We start from the raw sequence: 12,292 nt of genomic DNA, 5'->3' as shown, positions 1-12,292 counted from the left end.
CACAAATATATACATGTTTTTATTATTATACAAATATATACATGTTTTTATTATTATACAAATATATACATGTTTTTATTATTATACAAATATATACAGTACATGTTTTAGTACAGCTATATTTTCCATAGCTGAATTATTCAGAGGTTTGGTTGGAGCCACGGAAAAAATAATATATCTCTATGGTTTTAACAATTCTATTCATTCTAGTTGCATGGTGGGAGCCAATGTTTTGGAATAAATGTGTTTCCCTTTGACACTGAACTGCTTTCCCAGCGGGTGTTTTGGTGAGCAAAGGTCTCATTATGTGTACACCGTTAAACTAAATCCGGAATAATGAATGAGAAATCCCCCAGAGGCCTCTTCCACACAGATACATATTTTTATTCAGCAACACATGACTCCTTTAATAACTTTGCTCCAAAAATACAACTTTTATAAACACCTGCAGATTATAATTAATTGAGCAAATGTCGCTTACCAAATTAGCCCATCGCGTTTGAGTGTCAGCTCAATTAGTTTGGGTTTGAAGAGATTTAAGGACAATTGACACCTCTTTTCTTTCCTCGGGTGTTAAAATGACATTTTCTGTTAGCAGGTGACCGTAACCCCGTGTTAGTACAGAGGTGTAAAAGCGTCAATGAGCGTGAAAACTGTAATTACATTAAACGGGTAATCCGGGATTAGAATTTCCTTTTTTTTTTCTTAAAAAAAAAAACAACGTTTAAATGAATTTTATATTAGCCATTGATTTTCCTGAAGACTACAACTTAGAAATGCCTGACTGCTATTGTATAATGTGTTATAACAGGGCTCTCCAAGAGCTACCGTCCTGTAGGTTTTAAATCCAACCCTAATCTAGCGCAACTGATTCTAATAATTAGCTGGTTGATAAACTGAATCAGGTCAGATAAAACTGGGTTGGAACGAAGACCTACAGGAGGGTAGCTCTCCAGAAACAAGGTTAGAAAGTCTGATAGGTCTAGTCTGACAGGCCTAAAGTCTGATAGGTCTAGTCTGACAGGCCTAAAGTCTGATAGGTCTAGTTTGACAGGCCTAAAGTCTGATAGGTCTAGTCTGACAGGCATAAAGTCTGATAGGTCTAGTCTGACAGGCATAAAGTCTGATAGGTCTAGTCTGACAGGCATAAAGTCTGACAGGCATAAAGTCTGATAGGTCGAAAGTCTGTTTAAGCTGCTGTCGTGGATCAGATCTCTCTTTTATTTAATAAAACTAATCTGGATGAATACATTTTTTGGATAAATTGTATAAAATATGTACCTAATATTACTGTGATAAAGTATTCATTTTATCCTACCACTCAAAACATGCAGTATACGATACTGTTTACTTTCTATGTAGTCACTTTGCTCTGCAGAGGGGGGCTTCCCTCTACAGCACAACCCATCCAGGGAACAGCAGAGATGTACAACACTGATTCTCATCAATGCATCTAATCTAACATCCAATTAGGTCACGGCACCCACATGACGATGGTCCCTAAAATCACACGCTCTGTGTGTGAGGGCTGTTGTTGTTGTTGTTGTTGTCCAGGGCCTCGGAGGAAGGATGTTGATGTTGTTGTTGTTGTCCAGGGCCTCGGAGGAAGGTTGTTGTTGTTGTTGTTGTTGTTGTTGTTGTTGTTGTCCAGGGCCTCGGAGGAAGGATGTTGTTGTTGTTGTTGTTGTCCAGGGCCTCCGAGGAAGGATGTTGTTGTTGTTGTTGTTGTCCAGGGCCTCGGAGGAAGGATGTTGTTGTTGTTGTTGTTGTCGTCGTCGTCCAGGGCCTCTGAGGAAGGATGTTGTTGTTGTTGTTGTTGTTGTCCAGGGCCTCTGAGGAAGGATGTTGTTGTTGTTGTTGTTGTTGTCCAGGACCTCTGGGGAAGGATGTTGTTGTTGCTGTTGTTGTTGTTGTCCAGGACCTCTGGGGAAGGATGTTGTTGTTGTTGTTGTTGATGTTGTCCAGGACCTCTGAGGAAGGATGTTGTTGTTGTTGTTGTTGTCCAGGGCCTCTGAGGAAGGATGTTGTTGTTGTTGTTGTTGTTGTCCAGGGCCTCGGAGGAAGGATGTTGTTGTTGTTGTTGTTGTTGTCCAGGGCCTCGGAGGAAGGATGTTGTTGTCTTCCAGGACCTCGGAGGAAGGATGTTGTTGTCGTCCAGGACCTCGGAGGAAGGATGTTGTTGTTGTTGTTGTTGTCTTCCAGGACCTCGGAGGAAGGATGTTGTTCTCTTCCAGGACCTCGGAGGAAGGATGTTGTTCTCTTCCAGGACCTCGGAGGAAGGATGTTGTTGTCGTCCAGGACCTCGGAGGAAGGATGTTGTTGTCTTCCAGGACCTCGGAGGAAGGATGTTGTTGTCGTCCAGGACCTCGGAGGAAGGATGTTGTTGTCTTCCAGGACCTCGGAGGAAGGATGTTGTTGTCCTCCAGGACCTCGGAGGAAGGATGTTGTTGTCCTCCAGGACCTCTGAGGAAGGATGTTGTTGTCTTCCAGGACCTCGGAGGAAGGATGTTGTTGTCGTCCAGGACCTCGGAGGAAGGATGTTGTTGTCCTCCAGGACCTCTGAGGAAGGATGTTGTTGTCTTCCAGGACCTCGGAGGAAGGATGTTGTTGTCTTCCAGGGCCTCGGAGGAAGGATGTTGATGTCGTCCAGGACCTCTGAGGAAGGATGTTGTTGTCTTCCAGGACCTCGGAGGAAGGATGTTGTTGTCTTCCAGGACCTCTAAGGAGGGATATTGTTGTCGTCCAGCACCTCTAAGGAGGGATATTGTTGTCGTCCAGCACCTCTAAGGAGGGATATTGTTGTCGTCCAGGACCTCTGAGAAGGGCTGTTGTTGTTGTTGTTGTAGTTGTTGTTGTTGTTGTTGTCCAGGACCTCGGAGGAAGGATGTTGTTGTCTTCCAGGACCTCGGAGGAAGGATATTGTTGTCTTCCAGGACCTCTGAGGAAGGATATTGTTGTCTTCCAGGACCTCGGAGGAAGGATGTTGTTGTCGTCCAGGACCTCGGAGGAGGGATATTGCTTCTCTGTCTGTCACTATTCTCATTAGCAGGAGCACTTAGCAGCTATGTTATCTGACTGAAACAATGCTTCATCATTGGATTATCCTTAATTGGATACATTAGTTGTTAGGCCCCTGGCTTTCTGTGAGGCCTATTTGCAGCTGTAATCCTAACCCACCATTGTGCTGGACTCAGCACAGCTCAGGTTTTATGTGACTGAGGGAGCGCAGCTAGGCCTGGCCACCCCACATCTGCTCGCCACGCTGCTCTCTCGGTGCACCCCCGCTGGAGTAGAGTAGAGGGGAGGCTTGAAGGCTGGGAGTCTGGGAGGATGCAGGATGGGAGGCTGGGAGACAGGGAGGATGCAGGATGGGAGGCTGGGAGTCTGGGAGGATGCAGGATGGGAGGCTGGGAGGCAGGGAGTCTGGGAGGATGCAGGATGGGAGGCTGGGAGGCTGGGAGTCTGGGGGGATGCAGGATGGGAGGCTGGGAGTCTGGGAGGATGCAGGATGGGAGGCTTGGAGGCTGGGAGTCTGGGAGGATGCAGGATGGGAGGCTTGGAGGCTGGGAGTCTGGGAGGATGCAGGATGGGAGGCTTGGAGGCTGGGAGTCTGGGAGGATGCAGGATGGGAGGCTGGGAGGCTGGGAGGATGCAGGATGGGAGGCTGGGAGTCTGGGAGGATGCAGGATGGGAGGCTGGGAGTCTGGGAGGATGCAGGATGGGAGGCAGGGAGTCTGGGAGGATTCAGGATGGGAGGCTGGGAGTCTGGGAGGATTCAGGATGGGAGGCTGGGAGTCTGGGAGGATTCAGGATGGGAGGCTGGGAGGCTGGGAGGATGCAGGATGGGAGGCTGGGAGGCTGGGAGGATGCAGGATGGGAGGCTGGGAGTCTGGGAGGATGCAGGATGGGAGGCTTGGAGGCTGGGAGTCTGGGAGGATGCAGGATGGGAGTCTGGGAGTCTGGGAGGATGCAGGATGGGAGGCTGGGAGGCTGGGAGGATGCAGGATGGGAGGCTGGGAGGCTGGCAGTCTGGGAGGATGCAGGATGGGAGGCTGAGAGTCTGGGAGGATGCAGGATGGGAGGCTAGGAGGCTGGGAGTCTGGGAGGATGCAGGATGGGAGGCTGGGAGGCTGGGGAGCCAAACCCGCCATATTGACTCTAGCAGGGTCTAGACCAGGGCTATTCAACTCTGACCCTACGAGGTCCGGAGCCTGCTGGTTTTCTGTTCTACCTGATAACTAATCGCACCCACCTGGTGTCCCAGGTCTAAATCAGGTCTTGATTAGAGGGCGAACAATGAACAAATGCAGTGGAACTGGCTTCGAGGTCCAGAGTTGAGTTTGAAGGGAAAGACATGGTGTAGATTGTAGCAGGGTCAAACCTTTACCTGAGATAGGTGCTGCTGTAGAGGAGGTTTTCTGGCCCTTGATTTTGCTCTGATAATGGTAGCTATAATACCAATCTTAGCAGAGAATGGTTATTGGAATTTTGATTATAATAACAAATTATACAAGTCTCATTTGTTTTGAAAATATTCCAATGTATCATGGAACTGGGTTCAATGTCATTGTATTTCAACTAACAAACACATTTAAATTCAGTTGGTGAAATGAAAATGATATGGGCAAGTTTCAATTCCTGAATTTGACAAAGTTTTCTGTATTTACAAACATAACAAAATATTTGACCCCAACTCAGTTTCTTTCGACTTGGGTTTCAAACAGGCGATGCCAAACGGCATTGTATCAGAAAGAGGATGATTGACGTCTTATATCAGTTTTATCTTCTCTGCTCTTTTTTCTTTCTTTACTCAGAGGACTTAAAAGCAGCAGATTTTATGTAGAGTCAATAATCTTCATCCCTGGGAGGCTCAAGTGAGGAACAATAAGAGGTAAGACCTCCTCCTCAAGGAGAGGCCAGCTACATCCACCCTCCTCCTCAGGGAGAGGCCAGCTACATCCACCCTCCTCCTCAAGGAGAGGCCAGCTACATCACCCCCCCCCCCCCCCCCCCCCTCAAGGAGAGGCCAGCTAACATCCACCCTCCTCCTCAGGGAGAGGCCAGCTACATCCACCCTCCACCCCCCCCCCCCCCCCCTCAAGGAGAGGCCAGCTACATCCACCCTCCTCCTCAGGGAGAGGCCAGTTACATCCACCCTCCTCCTCAGGGAGAGGCCAGCTACATCCACCCTCCTCCTCAGGGAGAGGCCAGTTACATCCACCCTCCTCCTCAGGGAGAGGCCAGCTACATCCACCCACCTCCTCAAGGAGAGGCCAGTTACATCCACCCTCCTCCTCAGGGAGAGGCCAGCTACATCCACCCTCCTCCTCAGGGAGAGGCCAGCTACATCCACCCTCCTCCTCAGGGAGAGGCCAGTTACATCCACCCTCCTCCTCAGGGAGAGGCCAGCTACATCCACCCTCCTCCTCAGGGAGAGGCCAGCTACATCCACCCTCCTCCTCAGGGAGAGGCCAGTTACATCCACCCTCCTCCTCAGGGAGAGGCCAGCTACATCCACCCTCCTCCTCAGGGAGAGGCCAGCTACATCCACCCTCCTCCTCAGGGAGAGGCCAGTTACATCCACCCTCCTCCTCAGGGAGAGGCCAGCTACATCCACCCTCCTCCTCAGGGAGAGGCCAGCTACATCCGCCCTCCTCCTCAGGGAGAGCCCAGCTACATCCACCCTCCTCCTCAGGGAGAGGCCAGCTACATCCGCCCTCCTCCTCAGGGAGAGGCCAGTTACATCCACCCTCCTCCTCAGGGAGAGGCCAGCTACATCCCCCCTCCTCCTCAAGGAGAGGCCAGCTACATCACACCCTACCATCACATCACACAACAGGCACTATCAATGGACATGGTGATATTTTTTGGTTTTTGTTTATGTTTTGATGATTAAAAAAAAAGAAGCAACCGCCAGTCCAGTTCAATGAGCTTTCTGTCAAAATGTATAATATCAGAGGGATAGCATCATCATTATGAAAATAATGTCAGTATAATTTTCACTTTTGTATTATTTTTTCACATATACATTTTGGTGAATGTAAAAAGTGTCAATAAATTGAAATACCAAAACACAAAGTGATGACATCAAAAAGGACAATGAAAAAGGTTGAGACATAATTTTCATATTTGATGCAATGTCTGTAAATAGAATAATCAATTTAAATATGAAGAGTTTATTTAAAAAATGCAATTTTGAAATAGTTTTCATCTGAAATGATTCCATATGGGCACATTCATTGTGTGCGTAAAAATATTACTGTTCTCATTTTTTTAAATTCATAGATTTTAGATGTGTATGAAACTGTTTAAAAAAAACGTTTGTTGCAAAATGCTGTATATCCGTTGTTAGCTGGAATATAATGATCTTATCCCGTGTGTTTGACTGTGATATGTGGTTGTCTCAGCTTGCCATCTTGAGATGAATGCACGAGTTGTAAGTTGCTCTGGATAAGTATTGAATTATTCTTTTTCAACCTTTTTTTAAACGTTGATGTCACAAATGTATAATTTGTACAGTTCTTGATAAAAAATGTTGTTACATTTGACTGTATAAAACCTAGCAGCCTCTTTCTATGAGAGTGAAGCGCATATAAAGGATTTTGAAGAAAAAAAATATGATAATTTGTCTCGCTGAAGTGAAACCATCGAGTGATAGATTTTAAACAAATACATGTCTGTCACTGAACAACCCCATGCCATGACTAGATAGTGAAAAAACACACCAATCTCTTTCATCATTTCTCTAAACAATACAATCTAATATACTAACATTTCTGAAAATGTATACATAGCATTTTGGAATGAAACTCTTCATATGTTACCTTATTTGTTTAATCAGTTTAAGTTTTAGTTAGGATAATAGCTGTCAACTTTGTGATAGCCTAAAGTTTTTTTTTTACAATAAGGAAATGCATATAAGTATATAAATAAGAGTAATTGAATTTCTCTTCGATACTCTTCTTTAACACCATTGCACCTGCCAGTTTGTTTTGTAAAATAAATAAAAAGAATGACATCTAAAACGACCGGAAACTAAATCATAATTTAAACCAATAGTTGAAGAGAATAAAATGAAACAATTGTTTTTAATTACCTTGGGAATAATTACAGTAATTTACATGGGAATAATTACAGTAATTTACATGGGAATAATTACAGTAATTTACATGGGAATAATTACAGTAAATTACAGTAGGCCTACATGGCAATAATGTGCTATTTTAAAAGTTCTAACTTGTTCTCTCCGTGAGCATAAATAAGAAATTGATGATAGGCTGTTGACAAAGGCCATGAATGTGTTCCAATTGTGCATGTGACTAGCCTCTTAACAAAATATGAATTTATCTCAAGTCGCAAATAAATGTCAATTGAATTAGCCTCAAGGTCTAGGATTTGATGCGTTTGCATTTGTAAGTCACTAATTTAAATAATTTTCATTTAAACATATGTACCTCTGAGTAGATATGGCTAGCCCATCCTTCTGAGTGCAATACACGAAGACGTTGGTGGAGTTTTAATTTAAATAAAATATAAGGTTAAAGGTTGACAGCTTTTACGAATTTAAAATCATTATTCTTAAAAAATGTTTGACATCGACATCGTTACTTCTCGTCTCTGATGCTTTTGTGTGTAGGCTAATTATTGTCGTGAAAACTGACCGCCTGCGTCATTATTATTCTTTGTTTCCCATTTAAGATTTAGAATGTATATTATTATTAGACAATAGTAGGCCTAGCCTAATTATCCTGCGTGTATGTGTTTTAAATGGTATAACCCTAACAGGAAAATAAAGAACAATTAGCCTATTACAGTAAAGAGAATCATTAATGCATTGAACGCCATTTACAAAAATGAAAATATTCATAAATATATAGGCCTACTGAATACAATGAATGTTCTAACGTTTTAGGGAAAAAAGTCTCAAAATCGCAAAAGGTTTTAGTCAATAATTAATCCGAAAGTGACCACAGCATGTCAGTGTGCGGTGTGCGCTATTGTCTAAGCCTTCACTCCTCAATGACCGGTTATACAGAATGCTAGTTATTTAGCTCTTTTTTCCAATGACACAGAGACAACTGTTTTTCTATAGTATTTTTTTTTCTTTCGCTCCTATGAGCATTTTTCGAATCGGAATGCACCACAGTAAAATGTTCATTCTACCGCTTCGACGTGCTAAAGCTTCGCTGCCTGCCTCATTTAGCCAAACAGTCTGTTTCTGATTGAGCCGTAAAGGTCAGCTTTGGAGTGTGCTTTAAAGCATTTCTGTCTCTATTTTTTTTGTGGCCAACAGCTAACAATAAAGCCAAGCTTCGACTCCCCATGAAATGACATACTTTCTTCTTTGTCAAGCGTCAGAACACCCTTTTCCTTCATGGAGCTTAACTGTTTTCATGTCGGTAATGACTTTGTATACAGTGCAATAACCTACAAGGTGTTAATAAATCCTGCTACTTACTGTGGATTGAGAGACAGGCTACAATGTCTTGAAATTCACTGAATATTTCATTAAGTGGTATTTTTTTATTTTTTTTAACAGTTTATTTTCAACTAAAAAAAAAAAATCTTAGAAGTTGCTTAGATAATTTATCTTATTGGTTTATTATGCATTATTGGATTATCATAAAACCATAGCACACCATGCAATCAATTCAGATAGGCCGGAGATGAAGTTGTCCTGTGGGAGCAGAATGCCATTTTCCCAGGACAAAAGGTATGTCCATGATCCCAAATCAGAGGTATTAAGATCAAAAGAACAAGAAAAAATTGCCCTTGAAAAAAATCCCCCATAGCAGTTTTTACCTGATACACTGCAGCTACTGAACCCATTGGCTCTCAAAGTGTGTTTGGATCCCACTCATAATGGAATAAATAGGCCTTCTGAAGTGCTATTAATCAAATACCACAAGTGCTCTTCATATTGAGTATCATTCATAACATGACCCCTGTGCACACAAAGCATCATGATGGAGACTAGGGGTACAGTGTGAGGGACTAGCCAGACAGACTGACCCGACTGATAACTTTCAACGTTCCCACCCTTTTCCATGTTGTTATCATCAATAATCACGGGGTCGACATCAGCTGTTTCCCCACTGATTACACCCCAGATCTGCCAAAATTATTTTTCTCTATGAAATCACCTGGGTAAATACACGCTCCCGTTTGACTTTCTACGGCCTCCCTCCTGCCTAACCGATGAGTGGCTATTGCTATTTTCTAAATATACACACTTCAAACTGTTTCACGGCGTCTTCGCTCCGGGCCCCTGCCTCAGCCTACGGAATTCCACTTCTACACGCACCCCCCCCCATAATATTCCAGGCTGGCTGGGGTACTACTTTCTCATAGCGGCTGGCCGTTCCGTGATAATGGTAAGACCCTAAATCCCTGTGTAGATTTTACCTTTGCCCTCTCTATTTTTAAACTGTCTTGTGCGTTCTAAGTTTTGATCTGGTGGGTCATGTGGGATTAGGTGTATGTTTGGGCTGAGGTGACTGGGGGAGGCCTGACTGTTGTGTTTGGCAACAGTCACAGCTACCGCCAAGTTCTCCTGATCTCACAGATAGCTACTTCCAAAATCGTTACATTCCGGATTGAGAAAAAAACATGGGATAATACAAAAAACGTTGGTTATTTAGTTTGGTGAATTGACTGTGAATGATTATAGGAGGAAGAAGAGAACATTAGATGGATTTAGTGAAGACATTCAGACAGAGACAGGATGCCACTGTCTTCCTCCTTGGTTAACTACTGATTGTTCCTCCTTTGGAATGTGAACAGTACGTTTGATAAGGATTTAATTTAAGACCTCATTGATTCATATTATTTATCTGATATTCCCCAGAAAACATTCTCAGAGCAAGTATCCATACATATTTGTGAGTTTTAGCAGACATAAACACACTCACAAACTTATTTGCACATTGGTACATCCCAGTTCTCACGCTATCTGGCTTTATTGTATTTTAATGATAGTATCAGATATTTAAATATTCAAACATTTAAACTAAGCAATTATTGAGAACAAAGCAAAGTTGTTTCCTAAATAAAAATGTAAAAAACACTCCCAAATGTCTTGTTGACAGCTCTGTGGAAATAGACCAAGTGAACCAAAAGTTTTTATTTCAATTATAAAACATCAAGTTTGCATTCTGCTGCATATCTAAAATCCATCTACATTGAATTATGCATTTCTATCAAGGGGGAAACGTCATATTTAGGCATACAATGTGTAGTACTACTTATCGGTCATTCCACCAATTAGGCACTTTTTGAGTAGTGTAACTTAATGACGGGGGAAAAAACGGTTTGATTTCATCCAATTTTAACATTCTGTCATAAGGAGCAAATGTCTGAAGAGATGACTTATATATGACTGTAATATATGCCTATGAAGTGCCAAATAAAGTACCACGGTTGACCATAACAGGAATGATGTCTTCATCCTAAATCAGCCATAAATCCCCTTGTGACAGAGGGAATGGAAGCTTGTGTTGTGTGCAACAGGGACGGGGAATTGATAAGCAAGCTTCACAACAACAAAACAAAACATTTCAATTGTTAAAACAAATTCTAGCCTGTCTATCTATGGGTAACAGGGTTGACGTGTTAAAAGCTCGACCCGATCAGTTTTCCACCACAAAACACCAGAAAATGTTCCAAAAAGAGAACAACTAGCGCAGCCGATTGGACACTAATAGCAAAATGCTTCTTTTGAATATAGATACATATATTTTTTTAAAGGAATCGTTTCACCATATTAAAATGAGAGCTCAGTTCACCTAACAAGGGTTGACCTTAAAATGAGTCCTAGGTTATTGTTTTTTTCTACATTTATAATGAATAACTAATCACATTAAATAAACAATAATCTTCAGATTATTGTCAAAGCAACAACATCACTAGGACTTTACAGTGATGGTGAAAACACGGAGAAATGTTGGGGTTAAGTGAGTCACGGTGGATGCTTAGAGGGACATGTCAAAATGTAGAATTCTGGCAACATATCAAGTCTTTACTCATATGAAAAATCTGATTTATAGAATTTTTCATTTGGTCTATATTAAACAGGCACGTAATTTAATATAAAAGGCTTTTAAAATGCAGTATTTGTGCACAATTTCTACTTAAAATATTAGTGGAACGACGCAAATGCAGTCAGTATAGTAGGAGTGACTGAAGTCCTCTGAAGTCCTTTGATTAGTTAATGATGGTGCAGTCACTCAGTCCTATGTGTATGCTGTAATTCACTGTGTGAGCCAAGTAGAAAACATTGCAGTAGAAACACAAGCCAGCTACTGCCACCTGTTGGTCTCAATATTACATTGAGAGACCAGACAGAGGAGAGTCTAGAATGGTAGGCCACAGTCGAAGTTAGTTCCCAATGTGTAGTAATTTAAAAGCAATATTGATATTTAAAGCAATTGTTATGTGAAGTAGAACATAGGTTCTACTTGTGTAAACAAAAGAGAAAAAGGACTCCCTTTTCTCTATTTTCATACACAAACACCAACGGGCACACACACACACACACACACACACACACACACACACACACACACACACACACACACACACACACACACACACACACACACACACACACACACACACACACACACACACACACACACACACACACACACACACACACACACACACACACAGGCTGTGTGTGGAAGATCTGAGGCCAGATATGTGATTTACATCCAGGAGGTCAGAGAGAATGCATTAGGGCCTGTTGGAAGCGAGGCCCTACAAACCGTCAGAAGACGAATAAAGTGGCCTGATGGATGCTGCCACAACACCCTTCATAACAATCAGGTGAAGAATTAGATGCACTGTGCCTGACCTTTACCTACATCATGATATATACATCCGCACCACACGTCAGACACAACACACCACATCTCACCGCACGTCAGACACAACACACCACATCTCACCGCACGTCAGACACAACACACCACATCTCACCACACCCCATTCACCTCACCACACCACACCTCACCACACCTCACCACTCCACACCTCACCACACCTCACCACACAACACACCACATCTCACCTCACCACACCTCAGACACAACACACCACATCTCACCTCACCCCATTCACCTCACCACTCCACAACACACCACATCTCACCTCACCTCACCTCAGACACAACACACCACATCTCACCACACCCCATTCACCTCACCACACCTCACACCACACCTCAGACACAACACACCTCACCACATCTCACCACTCCACACCTCACCACACCTCAGACACAACACACCCC

General features: G+C 43.1%; 1 protein-coding gene across 1 annotated transcript; it reads left to right on the top strand.

The window, feature by feature from the left end:
- Positions 1-4,296: 4,296 nt before the first annotated feature.
- LOC129869109 (uncharacterized) lies at positions 4,297-6,425 on the top strand. Its single transcript, XM_055943615.1, has 3 exons — positions 4,297-4,333; positions 4,911-5,857; positions 6,408-6,425. Exons 1-3 carry the CDS (start codon positions 4,297-4,299, stop codon positions 6,423-6,425), a joined length of 1,002 nt encoding a protein of 333 aa, XP_055799590.1.
- Positions 6,426-12,292: the final 5,867 nt, after the last annotated feature.

Source organism: Salvelinus fontinalis, chromosome 13 (assembly GCF_029448725.1).
Source record: "Salvelinus fontinalis isolate EN_2023a chromosome 13, ASM2944872v1, whole genome shotgun sequence".
Classification (NCBI taxonomy): domain Eukaryota; kingdom Metazoa; phylum Chordata; class Actinopteri; order Salmoniformes; family Salmonidae; genus Salvelinus; species Salvelinus fontinalis.
This window is presented reverse-complemented; position numbering and strand designations above follow the sequence as displayed.